Here is a 23497-nt window from a genome sequence, read left to right as displayed (position 1 = left end):
TGGCTGAGAACTCAGATAAGAAGGTGTCTCTCTTTTCATGGTCCACAGAAAGGCCTTTGGCCATAATCCTGCCTTCTCTTCTGCTTCTCTTCTCTCCTTGGACTCTGGGCCAGCTGTAAAACTGCCACTCCAGCGCCACCCAAACACAAGGGGCATAGACGAAAGTGACTGTTTTTCAGAGCCACTTTAGCATTGAGGAAGGATTTATTAGGAAGAGTGTAGAGTTCTTCATTTTCCCACCGGGAGACTTTCAGTGCCTATTTCAGGGCCATGAGATTCATTCACGTGGTCCCTGTTAGCTGTGGTAGGGAGGCTACACAAGCTTGGGAATTGGGTTTTGGTGCCAGGAAAGGGCAGGAACAAGTCTGAGTAAGTTTTCTTAAGATCCTCATTTCCTGCCTATGTGGAGTCTTAAAATAAGCCCATGCCTGGACGCTTACAATGGCGATGGCCTGGAACACTGGCCAACCAGGGAGATTTACTGCCTCGCGGTCTCTCTCCAACTATTTTAAGTGTCATTTGTGCTGCAGTGTCTTTTTATATTTATGGACGCGCACTCCAGTCCAAAGAACTGCTGTACTCCTTCCTGTGGGCTTCCTTGTAAGTGCCCTGAAATACTGACTCTCATGTATACCCTACGTGATAGAGAGCTCTCAGCAGTCCCTGTGGGGTCTCTATTTTCTACTTTGTATTTTACTTTGGAAAAAAAAAGGCAAAAGTACATCGGTATGTGCCATTAACAACCACAAAACGCTGACCTTTCTTCTCAAGAGCAAAGCTTGTTCTCTTTGTGGGCAAAGCTTTAGGAAATCAAAAGCATCTTCCTTGTGACATGAAACCTTCACCAGAGTATAAATGAGGAAACAGATGCCAACTTGCGTCACTCTGAAAAGGGTCAGGATAAATATCTTTTTCCTCTCCCTCATCAAAGATGCTTGTCCTCCCTTTCATGGTCACCTTGCCCTTCCTCTGTCTTGCCCTCTGGGGTGGGTCCTCACTGAGGATTAATTTTTACCTAACCTTTGACTATCAGGGCTTGCTGTTCCCACAACTATCTTTGGAGAGGAAGCAGTGATGATCTGTTTTCCAAAGCATCATGATGAAAATTGTTTTCCCTATAGACGTGGCCTAGGGGACTCACTGAATGTCACTGGGCGTTTCCTCATCACGGGGTTCAGGATGTGCCTGATCCAGTCTGCACTGGGAGAATCAGGAAGTGCGCTTTTGTGAGGTGTGGGTGAAAGGATGTGGGATAAATGATAAAACTGCGATTAGAACAAAAATGAGAGATGGAAATGACTCAGGAGGACTTCTACATCAAGGGGTCTCACCAAATCTTGTTTGAAGGCACTTGAGAATATTAATGGCCTCTTCTTTAAGTGGGACCTAGAATCCAGCTGGAGATATGGAACAGACATAAATATCTCCAATAATGCGAGGTAGGACAGGCTGTCATGTAAATAACCCATAAGACTTTATTAGAGAATAACCACACCTACTTGTTTACTGTCTAGGGCTGCTTTCATCTGTGATTGTAGAGTTGAGCAGCTGCAGCAAAGTCCTTATGGCACAGAAGACCAAAGGATTTCTCTCTGGTCCTTTACAGAAAACGTCTGCCCAGCTCTGATCTAGAACAGGTGCTTCTGGGTGGGTAGAGAATGATTGCACCCTGTATGGTATCCTAAAAAGGCTTCAGAAGGGCTTCACTTTGTCTTGAAGACTATTTGAGACAGGAACAGCCCAGAAGGATGGATATAAAGGGTAGGTCTGAACAGCAAAGAGCCTGAAATGCTGGGCTAAAACATACCATTTTTTTTTCAGTCTTCATGGGCAGTAGGGGTCAATGTAGTGACTTTTAAGGTACACCAAAGTCCTGAGAATCAATTTTTTAAAGTGCTGATGTTTACCCCACCTTCAGAGTTTGTGACTTAACTGGCCTCTGTTGAATTCTTTTTAAAACTTCCCAGGTGGCTGTATTGTCCCAGTGGGGCCCCCTTATTAGATGAAGGAAATGGCCAGGCACGTGCCTGCAGAAGCCCAGGGCCAGGTAGACAGAGCAGGTGCCCAACACGTGTGAGTCAAATGAAATCAGCAATATTGGTTTGTATCCAAGCCAGCCCGATAAGCCTCTGTTTTACTACAGTCAGTGCTCTAGCATTCCGCTGGCCACATGGTTTCCAATAAAAGAAATTACTTCTGCCTGATTTTGCCTAATCCTGGAAAAGCTCACGATGCTCAGTGCAATACCGTGTCTGTTTATAAATTTGGGCATTTATAGATTTTTCTCTCACTATTGTTTTAATGTGACTATTTACAAGGCCTTACGCAATTTGCCTCCGCCTTGTTAACTCTGCGGTCTTCTCTTCCCTTCCGTGACTTCACTGCAGTCACTCCGGCCACTTTGTTGTGCATGGAACATACTAGGGATGTCCTGCGTCTACCTGGGGTGTGATTTGTGTCTCTTCCTGTGAAGTACTGCTTCACTGCAGTAGTTCATTTCACCTGGTTGCTCCAGGATACCCTTCTCAGGGAGTGGACTCCTTTCCACACAGCTCCCCTCCATCCGCCTGTCCACCCATCCATTCATCCATCTGCATACCTGCTTCACTGTTTTTATGGCAATTATCACCTAACAAAGGATGCCAGCTTCTTGGGTTTATTTCATTTCTCCTACTACAAGGTGAGCTCTAAAACAGGAGGGGTCATCTTCCTTGTTGAGTTTCGCCATCAGTGGTGCCCAGAACAGTTACTGGAACTCTAATAAGGACGTGTCTACTGGATTGGTGATTGGATTACTCAGATTCATCCTAAGCCCCAGCAGCTCTTCTGGTAAATCCTCCCTGTTTCTCCCTGTGCCAAAGAAAGGTGTCCTCTTTCTTTGGTTCCCTTTGGCTTCTTTTGCAAGTTTATAGAGCTTTTTGTTCACATAAATTGATTTTTTTTTTTGGTTCTCCTACTTCTTGAGAGCACCCCAAAGGCTGGGGAGGGGCACAGAGCTTTACACAGAGTAGAGGCTGGGCAGGGCTGTGTTGGGAAATAAGCCAGGATTTAGCAGCAGAATTTTTGGCCTCTTTTTCCCCTTTATACTATACTTTCACAGTTGCAAACCTATGCAGTTCTTCGTTTTATTCAGACAGCTTGGCTTGAGCAGTATGGGATGTGTTAATACCATGTAAGGGGCATAGAGAGTTTATAAGAAAAGCTTAAAAAAATTGCATGCTTTGGAGAATCTCTTGGTTCTAGGGATGACATTTTCTTTCTCACATTAATGTGTATATCAAGTACTATCAGTGTTACCTCCATTTTCTCCGCCACTTCTAAGTTGTAGTTATTTTTTACCTGGATACCGTGACAGTTTCCTAAACCGGGTACTCTCTTCAGTCTCTTTCTCTAGGAATCATCCTCTCTACACACCAGCTGGAATAAGCTTGTGAAATGCAGAACAGATGATGTCTCTCTCCTCCGTTTAAATCATGTAATGATTTCTGGTTGCACTTTGGACAGAATACAAAGGTGTTGCCATGATGTGCGGTACACCAGCAATGCGCTCCCATGTCCGTCTTCAGCTTCACCTGAAGTTATTTGCCTTTGTTCTCACTGTAGGTCCTGCCACGTTTTATAGTCTCATGCTGTAGAGCCTTTGCTGGCTCCTTTGCTGGAGATGTCCTGCCACACTTCTTTTGAGCACCCAGTTCTCCCACTCTGCCTTATGATTCTTATTGCTTGTCCATCAAACTCTGAGTACCTCTGCTACCATCAAACTACACAAGAGAAGGTGTATGCATCCATTTTATTAATGACTGTATTGTCAGCATCTAAAACACTGTCTGGTACTCAATAAACTTTTCTTGAATGGATGGAGGCTACATTTGTGTTTCTCTCACTATGTAGCTTTGCCCCTAGCACAGTACCTGACACATTGTAGGCGTTCAATAAATATTTGTTGGATGAGCAAATGAACCCATTTGAGATATTGCCTTGTCAGACTCTTTATTAGGAATTCAAATTTTGAATATTTTTATTAAGTTGTGTTCTGACATACAGGTTTATGCAAAAATACTGAGCTCTACTTTTAGACTCCAGCCCTGGGGCATGTGTATTCTAGGTACATTCCTCCCAATGTTATAGTATTTGTAGGAGTGTCCCAGTATAGAGAAATAAATAACTTCACCTTTTAGCATGAAATTTCTGGATCTCAGAAATACTGTTGCTCTTCGCAGAGATACTAGGAACTTCAACTCAGGTCAGTTGGCCTCTGCAGTTCTCTACAGAGAAGTGAGCAAAAACAGCGCAAGTTGTCTGTTGCAGGTGATCAGAAGAAAGCCACTGGCAGAAAGCCTCATGTGGCCCTCAGCCTCCCTGTCTGCATAGCAGACCTGCCACCCTACAGGTCCTGCTGTGATGGCCCGACTGGCCAGGGAGCAAAGTGGTGTTGCCCAGAGCTGCTATGTTTGTTGCTGTGCCTGCAGCCCACAGCAGGAGGAAGGGCTAGGCACAATGACCCCTTTCACAGAAAGGCTTCACTCTGCAGCCTGAAGTCTGAATGACTGCCCGAGTCTCTCTGGGCAGAGAGACTGGTAAACCACCTGGCGTGAGAAAAGACTGGTGTATGTGGCGCTCAGTGGGGCTGGATGACATGCCTCCAGCAGTGTTGCTGTGGTGGGCCCTCCCCCTTGGGGCGCTGAGCTTGCTCACTCACAAAGCAGAGTGTGTCATGAAAGAAGGGGCTACTCAAACCCTGTGTGCGTGTTCTGCAAGGCACTCTTATGGAGGTCCTCCATCTGTATCAGACATGCTGAAGAAGGGTACTGAGCCCTTTCAGGAGTCACGTATCATTATGTATTTTGTTTCTGTAACCACCTCAGGTCATCGAATTCTGACAAAAATCCAAGGCCCTTAGATCATTGGTTTTCTTTGTCCCCTAACCTTCCTGGAGATAATCTCTACATCTGTAGGGCTTTTATTTATTTATGGGTTGACTGTCTTACAGGGTCATTGATCTCAGGGACAAGGTATAACTTAGTGACAGGGCATGGTGGTACACTGGAAAGAACGTGATCACTGAAGACCGAAGTATCCTTTCTATAATAAAGCAGAGGAGCTAGATCAGGAATTGGCAAACATTTTCTGTACAGGACCAGATGGGTTTGTGGGCTATGGGGACCCTATGGCAAGTATTCAACTCTGTCTTTGTGGTGTATGAGCACCCTCAGACAATGCATAAGAAACTGAATGGGGTGACTGTGTTATAACAAAACTTTATAAGTGGTTTTTGTAAATCTATAAAAAATCTCCTTCAAATATTCAGGACCAGTGCATGCACATAAAAATAATCCAAGGTAGGAAAAGGAACTGTTTGAAAGAGTTAGACATACCAGCACCTAGTGCTCATACAGGGTAGGAAATGATCCCTGTTCCCATCAGCCAGTCTGGAAAACCTTATGATTTCTAACGCATTGGATAGAGTTTAATATTGGTAAAAAAATCACAAATATATCAATTAATTTCATAGTCTATGAAGATAATCCAATGGAGGAAGGATAATCATTTCAACAATGGTAATGGAAAAGTTGGCTATCCACATACATCAAACAAACTTTAAAATATACTTCAAAGTCAGCACCTCCTGAGAATCAGCCATGCTGGACTGGGAGGACCCAACTAGCCAGTCTTTCTGGTAAGCTGCACAGGTTCAGGAAGAGAAAGTCAGATAGCGCCTCCTGTGAGCCTCCAGAGTGCAGGATGAGAATCAACACCCTCAAACCCCACCATTCCCCATAAGCAGCCCACTGGTTTGGAGGACATCCTAAGTGATAGCAACGAAGGCATATAAAGCAACTAAATACTTGCATTGTTTGGTTAATTTCTCTGTTTGGGTGTCTCTTGGGAGGATGACAATATGCGATATAGCAAATATGAGGGATTTCATTCTATCTTGTCTTTGAAGTCCAATATTATTCTCACTGTTTTGCTTTGTTCTGATTAATTGTTTTGCTTTATTCATATTCTGTTTTGATTGGTTTTATTCTGTTTTGGTTTTGGTTTGATTTTGCTATACCTGATGGAATGGACAACTATTGTGAAGATGACAAGATACACTATGGTAGCTATTATAGTTTTCCTAGTATCCTGCTTTGAAGTTCTGTACCAATTTTGATGCTTTGTTTTGATTGGCTTTATTCTGTTTTGGTCTGTTGGATTTTATTATCTTTAAAATAAAATAAAAAATACTTCAAAATTGTGTGCAAAAGTAAGTCATAATGTAAATCATAAACTATGAAACTTAAAAAATATAAAACTTCTAAGAGAAAACATGGGAGGAAATCTTCAAGACCTTGTGCCTTCAAGACCAAGGCACAAATTTCTTAATAACATCAAAAAATCCATAATAAAAAACTTAGTAAGTAGAACTTCACAAAAGTCAAAATTATCTTCTCTCTGAAAGATATGGCTATGAGAATGGAAAGATAGCCATGGGCTGGGGCAACGTATCTGGAAATCAAATATTTTATAAAAGACATATTATAAATCAGACACAGGCTTGATATCACAGGTTCTGTTATATAGAAATCCAAGTTACAAATTAAGAGCAAAATAAAAGATAGATAATAGGATGTAGAGAGGTAGATCTCTCTCAAATGAGAAGGGAAGGGGATGAGAGGGGAAAGGAGATAAAAAAGTGAATTAAGATGTGTTATGTATATGTACCAACTCCTCACAGAGAAGGTAAACAAATATATGCTTCAAATATGCATGGATAAAACAAACCAAAATAAAATGAACTCTCACAATTCAATAACGAACAATCTAATTTTTAAAAAAGTACAAAAGATTAAAGAGACATTTTACCCAAGTAGAGTGGCAAATAAGCACATGAAAAATGTTCACCACTATTAGTTATTAGGAAAGCACAAATTAAAACTACAGTGAGAAAGCATCATACATGTTGAGATGTCTAAAGCTAAAAAGACCAGTTACAGCAAGTTTGGTGCGAAGGTGAAGATTCTAAAACTTCCTATACTGTTGGTTGCAATGTGAAGTATTATAATCACTTTGGAAAACAGCATAACTGTTTCTTAGAATATAACACCTGGCATATAATAAACCGGTACATGTATACGGATGCAGTTTTATTTGTAATGAATAGAAACTGGAAATGACCATCCTGCCCTTCAGTTGGTGAACAATTCAACAAATTAGTATATGTATACAGTGGAACACTAGTCAACAATGAAAAGGAATTAACTGCTGATTCTTCTTATAATATGGATGAGTCTCAAAATATTTATCTTGAAAGCAGTCAACAGTGTGGTTCCTTTTATATAAGTCTAGAAAACCCCATCCCACCTATACTGACAGCAGAACAGCGTTTGGCTGGGTGGGGTGCTGCTGGGGAACAGAGATCTCAGGAAGAAGTAGGAGGTAATTTGGGTGATGATGAATATGTACATCATGGCGATGGTTTCACAAGTATATATGTGTAGACAAGAGTATCAAAACGTAAAATTGTAAACTTTGTGTATTTGTTGCATGTCAACTAGCAAATTGTCAAATATGTTAAACATGTAACTATGTATTTGCACCTTATAAATCAATAGGTAGAAACATTAAAAGTAAGCGAGACATGAGGCATTCATAAATGACTATGTATGACTGAGAAACATGTTGAAACCCAAAATTATTTAAAATCACAAAAAAGAATAATAATGTACTTGTAAAATTTTTGTATTGTATTTTATCCTATCGTGTATCCATCATTTAAAATAGTAAATGTAAACACTCATGGTCATATCTAATGGTGGAGAAATGGGGCTTCTCTTATAGTGCTGGTGGGCATATAACTTGTTAAAATTCTGTTGGAGGGCAATTTGGCAATAGAACTAATAGAAATAATAGAAATGATTCCTTTCCTGCCTCAGTCAAAGGATCCAGTAAGGTTGGGCCCACCCTGCAGGCTGACCCTCCCCTGGGCATCTGAGAATGGCCAGAATGGCCTATGTATGTGTTGCCCCATCAGCATTCTTTCTTGAAAGCTGTAGTTGTGGCTTGACATGAAAAGAATGCCAGAATTCGGGAGGACTGAAAGAGCCTTTCCTGGAATTCATTCGCTTACTGGAGTCTCAGCTCTCGAGTCTCAATGAAGAGGAGTTGTCTTTGAGACTTAGCTCTAAAGACCCCAAACATCTCTCCCCAATCTTTCCAGGAAGAATCAAAGCCATGACTTATTGCCTCCGTGCCACAGAACCCGGAGGTGTTACAAAGCCACACGTCTGTGACAGCCAGCTAACCTCGTCATTGACTGGCAATGATGGAGCTGGCAAAGGCTTTCGTGCTGTATGCCAGCTACCACCAGGTTTGGTGGCAATGATAAAATTCATTCCAAGGGAGTGCCTCGTTTGATGAAAAGAGAACAGTAATTGGTAATATATTTGCTGTGGGATGGGGGGGGGTTAACAGTATCTTCGCCACGTATTTTCACCTTGATCTAGAACGGTGATGGTGAACTTTTGATATGTGTGTTACTGTGTTTTTCTTTTAAAACAGAACATATTAGTATACCAGTTGTTTTGTTCTAAAATAAAACCTCAGTATTTATGTTTAATTGCAGTGCTGATAAATAAGTAGGTTTTGGGTTGCAGCTTGGTACCATCAGTGGTCTAGAATATCTGTTATCCTCAAAACGGAAGTTCGACACTCAGTCTGTGTTGTAGCTTATATCTAGATCCCCTGCCAAAGCCTCATTTGGTGATAGGATGGGGCTTTTCAGAGGTGGCTGATCTTGGGTGTGTGATACCGGGATTAAGGATGTAATGCTCGGATTAAGGGAGTGTGATTCCTACATTAGTCCACTGATTGGTTTGGCATGTTTCCTGGGTGGACCTGGGAAGGTCCACCACCTGGGGTGGGTGGTGCCACCCAAAGAGCTTGTAGCCTCGAAGGGATGGAAGGGAGAGACAGGCAGCCGCTTCTTTGCTCTTTGCTGCCTTCTGTCAACTATAAACTGTTTCCCCGCTGAGATGCCCTTCTGCCATCCTGGCTGAGAGCCAGCAATTATTAACTGAAACTTACAAATGGTGAGCTACAATAAACCTTTCCTCCTCTAACTTTGGGTATTGGGTATTTCATTTCAGCAATGAGAAAAGTAACCAGCACGCTCTTCCACTTTCAATTATTTCTATAGAATGTCGACGAATTCTTGAATACCACTTTAGTGCAATCATTTTCCTACTTAAAAATCCTTTAAATATCTGTCTCTACTTCCCACAATAGTACATCTACTTCTTAGGCCTAATATTCAAGTCCCTCCACAAATTGATGCCCCTTTCTTTTCTAATTTCTTAGGACCCCTCAGAAATAACAATTCAGGGCTATTTTTTGTACCTATAGCATATAGTGTGGTTTCTAGGGACCATCTCTAGGAGCCAGGGCTGGGATCCTGTCCAATTGAGAACAACTGGACTAATGGACAACAATAAATCACATGCTGCAAAAGGTTAGGATGGAGAGTGGGCACTAGGACAGTTGAGGTGAAGGTCGGGGCCAAATCTGAGTGGACAGTCTTAGGCTCATCTGTCGGGCTAGCTTCTATCCCAGGTTGGCTGCCTGCCTGATATCCCTCCTGAGGCAGCTGTTACCCAAGAGGTGATGGACACATATATGGCACATTTTTATCTTGGAATCCATGCATCTTTTTCGCATTAGTGCCAATTTCTCTTTCTGTTTGTATATCACCTATCCTTCAGCACTCATTTATAAAGCATCACAGAGGCTCTGGTCTGTCTCAAATAGCCTGTTTCTCCTAGTTCTGATATTTGACATCATTCTCTAATTTACTTCCGCAGTTCCTTATAGGTCTCCCCTCGTTCCAGAGCACTGGCACAATGCTAGTATTCACTGTTTGAGCCCATTTGGTCCAGGCATTTACATCCAGAGACTTTATGGAGACTGACTCATGGTCTCATTTATGTGGAGCAGTCTGGATGTGGATGGAATATTAAAGGTGTCTCTTAACTGTTAGATTTAAATACCAGTCTTAGGTAACAAAGCACCATAAACTAGCCATGGAATGCAACAGCATAAAACACAATAAACTCTTATTGCCTATGGCTAAAATGAGACAAAATATTATTCCAGAATAAAAGAGAAAGAAAGTAAAGCTATCATGAAAAAAAGTATGAGTGGATTAACTTGTCCAGCATGCTGAATGGCAGTTGAGTGACCCAAAAGAATTATTCAGTGTGGAAATAAACAACTTGTGGACATCTTGCTAGTGACTCAGCCATGATAAACAGTTATAATTTCTTGTAGTGATGAGTCTAAAACAAAGAACTTCATAATGCATATGCTTAATTTGGAATTGGTTTACCATTTGTATGTTAAGTACAATTTGAAACTTCTGTGAATTCTGATCAATGTAATATAGAAAGCTCAATGCTGAGATTTTACAAGTTGTGGGAAACAGAATAGGGATACTTGTTAACTGTATCAGTGTTTTACTTTTATCCAGGTCAGAATAGAGAAACCAGAACCTTTTCATTTCATATGCTAAACCATGAGGACTCCTCATTAGTTTCAGATGATAATGAAAACTGAAGTTAACTTTCTGTGCTCTAATTCTGGTGGCAGAATAGAAAAGAATTTTAAAACTTTGAGCCAAGGAATAATTCTAGCTATTGTTATGAAAAACCTCACCACCACTGTTTTGTGGGGTTTTCTTTTAATAAGTCATTAAATGCTTTTCTTTTACTTAGGAAGTGTGGGCTCTTAGATTTATAGCATAATCAAAACAGGAGGTACAAGGATTTTTTCCACAAACTTCCTGCATCCACACATACACAAGCTTACCCCCTCTATCTCCAAACTAGACCTCTGGAAGATAAAAAGGTCTTTTCCTTTACATCGACTATCTCTGGAGGTCATGTGTGAAGGTTCTCCTGGCATCCCCTTGATTCCGATGTGAGAGGCACAGGATTTGGATGCCCTTGCACAATATGCTGCTACCAGAGGGAACCACTGATGTAGGCAACTTTTGTGCAGGCTGTTAGGGAGGCTTTGCCTTGAGGAGACGGCTGGGCTGGCTTCAGGCTCTGCTTAAAGAAGGCTGGCCTGAACAGAATTGGTAACTTTTGAAGTGTGGCAACATGGCAGCTTTTCCTTGAGAATGACTGCAGATGTATTGAGGTGGGAGGAAGACATGGGGGTTTCTGAGGAGGGGTTCCAGGAGGAAGAGACAAGATTGAATTTTACTGGTGCACCTTTCTCAAAGTTCACCCTGAGTGAGCAGATCTGGGCCATGGTATCAGCCCAGGAGGACTCAGAAAGGAACCACATGGAATCAAGACAAGCCATAGAGTCAACTAAGATCTGCTCTCACCTCACATGGAAAGGCAGCCAAGTTTCCACTGGTGAGTCTGGATTCTGTAGGCAATTTAGCGATTTCCTGTTGGCTACCCCCTACTGTAGCTTCCCTCCCACCTGCAAGCAGTCACCCATCCATAAATCCTGTCCAGCCCTGGATTATTGCCCAATGTTTCAGAGGGTTGGACTCACCAAGGAGAGCTGAATTCCCAGGATCCAGGACCAGCTGTGTTCCCATAGGGGATGTCAACACTGAAGGAAGGTTCAGGCCAGTAGCTGAGAGCAAGGCCCTGATATCTTCCAACTGTGTGGGGACCTGGGGAGGATCTGCAAGAAGAAAGACGGTGAATCAGAAAGTTAACCCGGGATATATTAAGATGGGAGAGAGTGGTAGCAGGCACATACATGTACGTGCAGAAGGCAGGCACTGCCATTACAGACACTTAGCATCATTTTTCCCATATTGGAATGTATCTGAATCCGAATCTCAATCTTAATATTGAATATCTGACATAATATAATAAGTTCAGTAATAAGTACCAGGCATGTTCATATCAGGAGGTCCTTATTTTCTATTGTAGCACCATTGGGTTCTTATAGCTTTGTAGGTAAATTAAATCATATTAGCAACTTCACTATTTATTATATGACAGATCATGATGTAATTTTTATCCCATTTTTCACGTACCCATTATCCTTTAGAATGTTATTGTCGGGCTGGGGATGTGGCTCATTGGTAGAGCTCTTGCACTGATTGCATGCACAAAGCCCTGGGTTCAATTCCTTGGCACCGCCATCACCACCACCACCAAAAACAGCAACACGCCCCACTAGAATGTTCTTGTCTTCATGGACAGAAATGGGGCCTTATGAGTGACTTGTTCCATAAAGAAAAAGATCTAGTTGTGAAGTCAATTTCCTTTATGGTCTGGATTTTTCTGCCCAAGTGGGATGAAGAAAAACAGGACATGAGGAGGTTATTATGGGATGCTTTGTCATTCAAAATCTTGTAAGGGGTCATCAAAGGTTGCAGTTAACCAGAGTTAAAAGTGACAAAAATTGAAGATATAGTGGTTTGTTTACCATTTCCACGGAACAATAAAGAGGCAAGTGCCTTCTGAACCTGGTGGGAGAATGATCCTGCTCTCCTGGGATAGCAGCCTCCCTTCCTCGGTCTGCTGACGCGCTGCCATTCTCATGCCCAAGGCCAGCTGCCACTCCTCTTTGTAGCACTTGTTAAAGTGGAATGAGAACCTGGAGCATTGCTCTTACAATGGACGATTACTTTAACAAGGTTTGGCAAAGGTCTAACTGTGTACATGGTACTCATTAGGATGGGCAAATAAGGATGGATGGTGCCTGAGAGGACTTCAGAAATACACCTTCAGTCTCTCCGCTTTGTACTTCCCAAGGTCATCACACAGGAAAAAAGTGGTGAATTTGAGATTATATACTGATACATGAAATTTATGAATATGAATTTAAAAAAATTCTCTGCATATAGGAAAAACACTGCTTGGATTCAGGAACCCTCTGTCTTACCTATGGTTCTGTCATTCACTAACTTGGACACTTCCTTAATCCTACCACGGGTTAGTTTCATCTACAAAACGGTTCCTTTCCACGATCTCTTTCTATTGTGGAAAACCATGATTTTAAGAGTTGATGAAGGCAATTTACTCAAAAGATACTCTTTCCTTTTCTACTCTTCCTTAATATTTATGCTTCAAACTTAAGAAACCTTTGTTTATTTACTCAAAGCAAAATGGAGATCCTATGTCCCTCCTGCCAAGCAATTTGTTCTTCTCCTTAGGCCAAATATCAGCGCCTCCTAAGGAAGTTAGAGCTTTTTAAAAAACAAAAAACAACGATGTCTCTTTTTTCATATATGTCTGTTTGATCTTCCCAGGGAAATTAAATTCTCCAGAGGCAGAAGCTGTCTCCTGAATGTCACCTAAAGCTCTCCAGTGGTCAGCTGACATGAGTACAGAGGTAGCACTCGCTGAATATCCACCACTGGATGACTATGAATAAACGAATGACAGTTTGTCTCATCAAACTCTGTTGCTACAGGCTGAATCACGGAACTGACCTAAAATTTCAGCTTTCCACATGAAATCTCTTCTTCAGAAATTAAGCTATATTTTTGATGATTAAAAAAAGAGCTATTGCCTCTATTTTCATAAAGTATCTATAAAAACTAACAATCTTTGTCTAAGAAACTGACTTCTGGTCAAGAAAACAAAATAAAACAAAACCAAAGGATCAGGAGGCTTAACAGTGGTCTCTGCCCATCAAATTTGAAGACTTTATGTTCTCTGAACACCGTATCCACAGTCTCACCATATTAGAGTTGTACGCGGTAAGCACTAGCTCACAGGACACACACACACACACACACACACACACACACACACCACTGGTGATGCAGTGGTGGCAGCCACCATTTTAGACCTTTATCTCTGTTAGCAGAGATAACAAGGAAGGATTATAGGGAGAGAAAACAAAACATCAATAAGTACCACAACTCAGTGTGGGGCAATAGTCCTGGGCTCTAGGCTCTAGATGAGCAGTTAAGCTGGATGGAATCCAGTGCAAAACAGACGACATCCTTCTTTCAGTGATCCAACTTTCTGTGGCTTCCTATGATGGCTGAGGTGTGTGCAGCCCCAGTGAGATGAAACCCCAGCTGGACCTCTGAAATCTAAGTGGGCAGGTACTAGAGAGCATATGTTTTGGTATATCATCAACTTTGGCTGTGAAAATAGCAGCCTAAAGTTTAATTCTTTTTCCCAGAGGCAGCCTATAATGTATGTTTATGTATGTACGTGTAGCATGTAATTGTTATTTCTCATGCTTTTTCTTTTTCCCTTAGACTGACAGGTTTTTCTTGGTTAGAAAGTGAGCATAAGTACTCTAACAGCTGCTTTGTTTTTAAAACATAAGACCTCCTCTCAAAAAAGTGTCTTTTATTTTTATTGTACCAACTCCCTGATTTAAGGTGGGGGTGGGGCAAGGGGAGAAAAACAGCAGAAGATTCCAGTCCAGAGGACAAAAAAGGTTATAGCTTGCAAGATGGTTGAACCCAATACTTGGCAACATCAGCTGGTGGATGGTTGCCCAGCAATTGGTCTTGGTCTTAAGTATCCATTTTATTTTAGACCCTTTAACCAGAAATTCTTATGTTAGGGATGTGCATATGGAGAATTTATATAGACTATGAATTTCCTGGAATTAGATGGAAAATTTTAGTGATGTTAATTTTTCTGGAAAGGGTAATTTGTTGTTTCTACCTGATGCTCAAAGAAGTCCTTAGCACAGAAGGAGTTCTGAATAGTTGCTTTACTTGTGTTTGACATCCTGACTCTCCTTGCAATGTGGACTGTCAGCGCTCACTTGACATAACCCCACATGGAGACCAGTGTTGAAGACTTATGAAGTGACTTGCTCAAGGCTGCACAGTAAGTAGGTCTAGGGTTCAAGTTCATGTCTGTCTGGTCCCAAAGTTTGTGTGATCTCTACTGAGAGGCCTGATGATGGGGAGAGGTAGAGACTGAGTTTGCCCTTTATGTCCTTAAATGAATCAAGGAAAAGAAGAGAGAAGGGTGGGTTAGACAGTCATCCCTGCAGGTCCACCTGAGCAGCTGGTCTGAGCTGTTTACCTAGAATGAGGAGATGGGTGTGCTCAGTCAGCTGTCCATGAAGATTGGCTGCCCTGCAGGAGTACAGGCCCTGATCCGAGGATGACACATTTACCAGCAGCAAGGAGCCCTCATGCAGGTGGTGAGAGGAGCCCAGATTGCTTTTATTCCTAAACCAGGTGACTTCAGCTTCAGGCACACCTACGAAGAAAAAATACATTTATCAGTCCAACATGTTCAGGTGAACTCGAGGTCATTTCTAGCATTTTGGGGAGTGCTTGCTGGGGCTGTTCTGCAGGAAGCATCTGCCTGGGCATCTTCAGTCATCCTCTGGCCAAACTAAATAATGCCTGGACTTCTTCTTTGTATCTAGATGTTTTTCCTTTTAAAACTTATCCTGATGAGGCAGGAAGGGGGAGGTTGGTTAAAAGAAAAGGAAAGAGATGGGAGGGGGTGTTAAAAGGCACTTGCCAAGGTAGAATATCCACGTTCCTTGGAGAAAACATAACATATAAAAACTAAATGTATATATCCATGAAAATGAAGGATCTAAAACTCTCTAAGACACTATATCAAGTAAGAAAAGCCAGATACAAGAATATATACAGTGTAATTTCGTTTCGGTAAGCAAAAAACAAAATCGGTAAGATTAATTTACCTTGTTCATAGTCAGATTGGTGGATTCTCAGAGGAGCTAGATGAACCTAGAGGGGTCCTGATGGAAAGGCTCAAGGGGCTGGGCCATTAAAAATGCTGTTTCTTGACATGCAGACACTCAGGTGGGGAATGTTCTCTTGGTATCTTTATGCTAGTATGCACTTTTCTGTATAGATGTCAGATTTCAATGAAAAGTTACAGCTATAAAACATTAAAATATACATCTGAACTAGACAAATAAAAGCTGCCCAATCTTTATTAGAATTGACACTGCATGGAGGAAAACATGATGCATTTTTATAAATTGCTAAGGTCTAGATCTTTCTCCAGCAGCCCTATATGTTGGCTAAATGTTTAGGGTCAGGGTAGTAAACCTTTAAGAGGCTTTAAGAAGGTATTCAGGACATGGCCTTGAGGGAGACTGTGGGGCCCAGACCCCTTCTTCACTCTCTTTTGCTTCCTGGTCATGAAAGAAGTGTGTTTGCTCCATAATCTGCTCCTTGTCGCGGGTCAAGTCAAGGGGGCCAAGAAACTATAAATGGAAGTTGCAATACTGTGAGCCAGAATAAACTTTCTTTCTTTGTAAGCTGATTATCTCAGGTATCTTGTTACCATAACAGAAAGGTGATGAACACAAAAGTGTGTATATTTTCTCAGAATGAGAGAACACAAAATCGTGATATCAGCAGTGCGACAGGAGATGGGTGAAAGCAGACAGTGCCGTCCTCTACCTAAGCCACATCTGTCTTGTGAGAGAGAAGGCCGGGGATGGATGCCTGTCCTTGGAGGTCTGGCTGTGGGTTAGAGGCATGGCTTGTGCTCTCTGAAACGCTTTCTTGTGTTGGAATGCTGGCAATCAGGCCCTGGTTTAGGGCACACCATCCTGAATGGTGTTTGTAGGAAGCTCTGTAGAATCTAGGCTCTGAGTAAGCTGGTAGACTGGGGGTCTGTGACTGATTCACAGGGCTTGGGGAAACAAAAAGCTTTGTCCCGTGTACTGCCCAGCCCGCTGAGCCAGCACAGTGCACACAGTACAGATCCAGGCCATGTTTAGAATATCAAGTCCTGGAAAATGGGGTGAATGCCAAGAAAAATCAAGGAGGCAGGCCCTGAGTTCAGTGTTTTCCCTGAGACAGGGCTACACGTTCCCGTGGGGCAAGGGCACCACTGCTCTTCATGGCCAGCCCACTCTTGGGAATATCCAAGCCTTCCAGAAGTTTTGTATGTATCTGTTATTTGTCCTTGAAACCGGCTATGAAAATGGATACAAGGAAGAGAAAAGCAGGGCTAATGAAAGGGGTGGAGACGGAGGCACAGCAGTCTTGTCACCCCAGGGAGCAGTATACGTCGACTTGGCTCTGATGACTTAATACTTGGTGCTCAAGTGCTTCAGCCAGAAGACTGGCTTAATTTCTAACACACCTATAAGAGGTAACAGGTGAGGGGCAAAAAGCTGATTTTCCATTGCAGCACCACTAGGGAGAGTGAGAGCATCACGATGCTCGTCTGGGCCAGTTAGTCTTTGGATCCTGAACCCAGATTTTACTTTAAAAAAAAAAAAATCCATAGCATTCAGTAAAAAGCCTCTGAAAAGTAAAGAAGAGAAAAAAAGACCTGCAACAATTTCTGTTCTAAAAGCATAGAGAAACATGAGGTTCTAGAAACAATTTCCTTTGAGTATGTATCTCCTTTCTTTAGAATGGCTTCCTACAGAACATTTGTGGCTGGCATCTTCTTCTAATGAGAGCTTTGGTCAGCAGGGACAGTTTCTCGTAGGGCTAAAGGCTGTTCTAGAACATGACAGGCAGAGAGAGAGAGACAGAGAGACAGAGAGAGAGAGAGAGAGACAGAGACAGAGACAGACAGAAAGACAGACAGAGATGAAACGGGCCTTTTTGGTTCCATCAATAAAGATGATGCTTATACGAATGGGGCATGAATATTATAGGCCTGTGCTGATGCAGGCTGGTGTATGCATCTCTAGAGGCAACATTATGGCTCACTGTGTGTAACACTGACACTCCTGCAGCAAAACCCTTCGCTACCTATCACTGTGTCCTGCTCTATCAGAGTCTGGACCCCACAGTAGAGCAAGAGATGGGAGAGATGCAGGGCAGAGACAAAGAGGGACAGAAGCAGAAGGAAATGGGGGTAGAGAGAGAAGGCAAAATACTCAACACCTACAATTTAAAGGAAGAGAAGTTTATTTCAGCTCGTGGATTTTAGAGGATTTGGTTCCTATTTAGCTGGCTGCATGGTAGGGAGGTTCTGGTAGAAGAAAGCTGCCCGGGCCAGTTGGCAGAGAGAAAAGGGAAGAGTGGGGAAGGGAGAGGCACTCCCGTTATAACCCCAGAGACCCAGCTCTTCAGACCAGGCTCTACCTTCAAAAGTGAATTCAGCTGTTTATCGGTGGATTAGTCCACTGATGTCTACAGTGTCCCATTATCCTGTGACCTTCTAAAAGCCTTTGAAAATAAGAGGCTTTGGGGGGACTTTTTTAAAAAAAAAAAAAATCTAAACCATAACACCGAGTGATACGGGAATCCTTATTCCCTCCCATTTCCTGTTCATTTGGCCAATCAGTGACCCAAAGGCAGTGATGCAAACTGAGATACCTCTGGTACCAAGACTCTCCAGCTAAGCAATGCACATCGCAGCCTGCCGTGATACCAGCCTGGCTCTTTAGAGAAAAATCGAACTGCTGTCTTACTGCTTTTGAACTATCAAACACTTACACATGTTCTCCTTTTAGAATTAATCTTTTTGCTGCCAGTGTAACACTGAGATTGCTGTTAGGAAAGAGGCTTGCAGAACCCATTGGTATTGACTTTAGTAAGTCTCTTTTCTTGGGAAGCTTGGTCAGGTTCTGGAGATTAGTTTTGGATCTGGATCTCACCTTCTGCAGTGTGACAGTACACTCTACAGAAACAAAATGTCTGAAACGTGGCAAAAATACATTCTACCACAGAACAAAATCCAAAGCCACGTTGCCGATACCAGTTACACTGGTGGATTCCTTGGTACTATCTGTATCTGCAAAAGGAAAGCGAAAGGACCGCTCCTTGCTTTTTGCCCCTGTGGCATATCTTGCCAGCAACACAAAGATCTCCCTGTTGCTTGAAAGGATCAATAAATGAGTCGTCAGAATGGGATGTAACTGGATACAATTATAAGGATTAGTGCCTTTAATCTTCCCCGAGCTTCTATAATATTCTCTACCTTTTTTTAAAAATCCCAGACAGGAATTCTTGCTAACTGAATCATTTGCTCTATTTGCGAGGAAGCTTATACCATACTTATACCACGGCAGCTTGTTAGTATCTTGAAGCAGGGCTTCCAGGGGTGTTCTTCACACTGTAAGTTCTAGAAGCTACTTAAGTAAGGGTAGGGCAGCTTGGAGCAAGAAGAGAAAGGATATAGTAATTCAGATGTCAGCTTTGGCAATTCTAAAAAGTCATGGCAGTCTGAGAGGAGGTTTCCAGGCTCCCACATTTCTCTTTCCTGACTCTATGCCAGATACTGATCGCTGTCACATAACCTGCTTTCTTAGCCAGGCAGGCTACTGCATACCTGCAATTCTAGCACCGGTGAGATTGAGGCAGGAAGATCACTGTGAGTTCAGGACCAGCATGGGCTACCTAGTGAGTTCAAGGCCACTTGAACTACATAGCGAGCCTCATCTCAAGTCAAAAACAAAACAAAAACACAGAAACCAAGCCAAACATCAAAAACTACCTGCTTTCTTCGTTTTCCTGAGGATAAATTTCCCAGGATCTTTTGTGGTTGTGAGTGGCCATTTTACTGAAGAGAATAAAAAATACAGCCTTTAAATATTTTAATCCTCCTCCACATCTTGCTTTTGGTTTCTGGGTGACAGGACAGAGATGACCCCCAGGGAAATGTTGGAAGGCACATACTTAGAAGCCGCCAACATGCTGCACACTAAATGACTGTGAGAGCAGATCCTCTCCAGGATGCCATGAACACTTTTTGGACCCTTACGGGAGCAATAATAAACTTCTAAAGTGCTTGAGCTAGTATACCTTTAGGGGTCCACTTGACTTCAGGGTTCATCTACCTTAACAAATTTGCCACCTAATAGTTGGCAAATAGTTGAAAATCATTTACATTTATACCACTAGTCCAGCTGATTTTATTTTGTAAGTAAGACCTCCCAAAGCATCTCTTGCTGTCAGGATCAAAGCTCAAACTGTACACTAAACTATAAAGATGTAAGATCTAGCTCCACTATCCCACTTCTCAGCCTCAGACTAAACTTGCTTCCCTGCCCTCTAGAGTGCCAGTCATATGCGCAGCAACTGCATTTTCCTTCTTTAATGTAGCGAACTCTTTCTTCCTCAGGGCCTTCACATATCCTGTTCTCACAGACTGTAACAGTTCCCCCTCCTTTGATTTTGTATCTTTTACTCACGCTCTGAGCTCTTGCCAAACAGAGAACAAGTATGTCAGTGAGAGTAGATTGGGTCACTTTTCAAGAAGAAGCTTCTAGTGCTTTTTACACTTAAGATTGGGAAGAATTCACTAGGCTGTATTTTAAAAGCTGAGAGCACACATGCACAAAAAATTGTGCAATGCTGACAGCTCAAACATGCAAGGACGTATGTCTAGGTAAAGTACACAATATTCTTAAAATATAGATTATACAGCCATTACATTTAGGCTTAGTGTCAGCAGGGCTGAGAAGAGAATCAAGAAGCCAATTTGCCCTTCCTGTGAGCCAGCTGGTGCATGGGCTTGGAGACAAGAAGAGCCTGTCACCACTCGCTGTAAACATCCAGCCAATTCAGAGGATCATAGGCTGAGTTTAGGCAACTGAGGTACAAAAACAACTTAATTGTTGTATTGTTTGATTGACTTTGCAGGCCTTAAGCAGATAGTCTAAGCATCTATTTTGATAACAATATGCAATATAGCAACTATGGGGGATTTCCTTCTGTCTTGTTTTTGAAATCCAATATTGTTCTCACCTTTTTGTTTCCTTCAATGTTATGTTTTGATTGGTTTTATTCTGTTCTGTTTTGTTTGATTTTATTATGTCTGAGGTATGGCTAGCAATTTGAAGATAACAAGATGTAATATGGTGACCATTGTTGATTTCCTTTAACCTGTTTTGAAATCTTATATCACTTTCACTGTTTTGCTTCAATTGGCTTTATTCTATTTTATTTTGTTTGGCTTTATTCTCTTTAAAATAAAATAAAAATGTTGCTTGCATTGTTCTGTTCTTATCTGCTTTGTTCTGTTTTGTTTTATTCTCTTTAAAATAAAAAAAATACATTTAGGCTTATGACAGAGACAGACACTTAGTGAAAAAGAAGCAAGTTGAAATGTAATGATTAAGAGAATATGCTACAATGTCCCCTGGTTGAGTTTGGAAAATAGGACTTTGGGCAAGCTATTTTATTTCCTTTTGAAATTCATTTTGTTAATGTTTTCTAAGATTTCTGCAATATTCCAATATTGTGTGAGAAGAAAACACCAACTCTATTATCACATTGTGTTATAACTATGTATTTCATAACTCCTCTCCTTCTTCTCATAGTGTGAATTTCCTGACAGTTGTGTCTTGTTCATCTATGTCTCCCTACTTTAGGAAACACCTGGTCTAAGATATTCAATAAAAATTTGCCCATGAATAACACAAATGAACTTGTTATAGTTAAGATCTAAAAGGTTTCTTCAAATTCCCATGCCTGTAGAAGGTGATCAGCTCTTTTACATCAGTGGATTCATTCATAAGTGTGTCAGCACTAAATGTGCTGTCAGGAGGTGTGATGTGGAGGGGTGCGTCTTGTCCCTGGCTGGATCTTTCTTTCTTTCTCTGCTTCCTGGCTGCCATGGGTTGAGAACTATTTCCTCCACCATGGATCCCTGCCATCCTGTTTTTACTTTGGAGCCAGCTCAGCATGGACCATAACTATGAGCCAGAATAAACTGCTCCTCCTTTAAATCACGGGTATTGATATTGTGTTTCAGCAGTGAAGAAAGTGACTAAATCAGAACTTGACATAAAATCCTTCTGTAAGTAGGTCACTTCCCTGCCCACCCTCAGGGCATGAATATACTGTTAGCCACTGGCAAAGTTATTGAAGCTGGCAAAACCTTACCCAACCAGTCAGGACTGTCACCAAGCCCGTGACCAGGGATATGATAGAAATGGTTAAGAGCAGACACAGCGTCATAAGAGCCACTTATGGCAGTAAAGTAAAAATGGTTCCTTGTGCTAGTGTTAGCATTTTGACTGGAGAGTTGGTCTAGGGATGATCTTTGTCCAGCAAGCTCACTGTGTAATCAAAAGCAGATTTTTTCCCACTCACCTGGAGTGTATATCTTATTTAATAATAGGCATAAGGCATTTAAAGGATTTTTCAGTTAATCAGGAATAAGCCTGGTTCTATGGGTAAAATGGGTCTATGGGTAAAAACAAAAATAAATACCATAAGGTAAAAGCTAAGCAAAAGCTGGATATAACAACCAGGAATTTCAGTCTAAGGTTACCAAATAAATCTCTGGCTGAACTCCAGGGGCGGAGGTCTCGGGAGGCAAGAGGACCCAGGCACATGCAAGAATGGGCTCGTTCTTGATATCCTCCACTCCCATAGCCAGTATTTCCCACCCAGAGTCTGGTTTTGTCAGTCTTATACCAGTGCTTGCTTCCCTGTTTCTCTGCCTGTTCTTCCCTCTTCTTTTCCTCTCACCAATCTCAACTGTCAAGGAAAGACACACAGAGGAGAGAGTTCATCTCCAAGGAATGTGTCCACAGTGGTCAGGTGTGGTCACAGCGATCAGATGGGGAGTGATTTTTCTGCCGCAAGTGCACAGGTCCTGCACTCTTCTTACCTAGGAGTACAGGACCTGCAGGGATTTGCTGCTCTAATGAGACTGGCTGCACAGGCCAGGGAAGCCTTGCAAAGAAGAAGCCAATGTGCACATGTCAAGATTTATGCTTCAGATGTCCTGAAGCTATTAGGACATTTCAGAGAAAATCTTTGGAAATGACATGCCCTAGACCCAGGTCTTTCTCTTTCTCATTAAAAAATGAGTTTTCTGGAATTAAAAATTACAAGTCAAGGCAGACTCTCAGATGATGAGGCTGAGATCTAAGCTGAAGAAGCCCCTGAAGAGTAGGGGATGTTTGATTTCTTTGCAGACAGGATATAAGGGGCATCTGATTTGGGTGTGGACATGCTACAGTATGACAATAGAAATCAGGACACTGTAGCTGCCCACTGGCACACGAACCATTCATTTTTGCATTCTTCTGTGGGTGTCACCTGCCTTCCTTATCCCCTACTTTTCTCTGTATTTCGTGGTCCCTGTGGGCCTCTTTAAGACCTTTGGGAAGGCGATGACTCTGAAAGCCACTGGCTTGTCTTCTCTAATGACTGCTTCCACTTTTGATCTGGGTAAGTTCCAGGTTCCTTTTGGTCTTATCCCAACTCTCATGCTTATCGATTCCTGAGTTCAGTCCCCAAGACCTCTCCTCCAAGCCACCATGTGACTCCTTAGCTGGCATCTCTGTTCCAGGCTCCTTTTCTCAATCCACTTCATGCACCGCTGGCATCATACTCACCTGGGCCCATGACTCCTTGGTGTCATGTGCCACCTGGATCTCCCAGAATTCCTTGAGCAGGCAGTGAAGGTCTGCTGTGTTCCAGTCACAACCCACCTCACTAAAGCCCAAACCCTCCCCACTCTTTCTGCATGCTGGGCTCCATCTAGACCAATGCTCACACTGCTCCTTTCAAGACCTTGAAGGTTTCCAGCTTTCATGAATTTTACATTTTGCTTGGAACCCCTACACCCACATGTCTGCATGC

At 42.1% G+C, this 23497-nt stretch overlaps 1 protein-coding gene across 4 annotated transcripts in view; it reads right to left on the bottom strand.

The window, feature by feature from the left end:
• Positions 1-23497, bottom strand: part of Adamtsl1 (ADAMTS like 1) — a 927295-nt gene that overhangs the window by 50676 nt on the left and 853122 nt on the right. For all 4 annotated transcript variants that reach the window (XM_063251663.1, XM_063251668.1, XM_013155112.3 and 1 more), the window contains 2 exons: positions 15021-15200; positions 11551-11685 (listed from right to left, as the gene is read on the bottom strand). In XM_063251663.1, coding sequence (XP_063107733.1) covers positions 11551-11685; positions 15021-15200 — 315 coding nt within the window. The remainder of the gene's footprint in view (positions 1-11550; positions 11686-15020; positions 15201-23497) is intronic.

This window comes from Cavia porcellus, unplaced genomic scaffold (assembly GCF_034190915.1).
Source record: "Cavia porcellus strain 051 isolate PalLab524CR breed Dunkin Hartley unplaced genomic scaffold, mCavPor4.1 scaffold_1, whole genome shotgun sequence".
Classification (NCBI taxonomy): Eukaryota; Metazoa; Chordata; class Mammalia; order Rodentia; family Caviidae; genus Cavia; species Cavia porcellus.
Note: the sequence above shows the minus strand (reverse complement) of the source record. Positions and strands in the feature narration are given on the sequence as shown.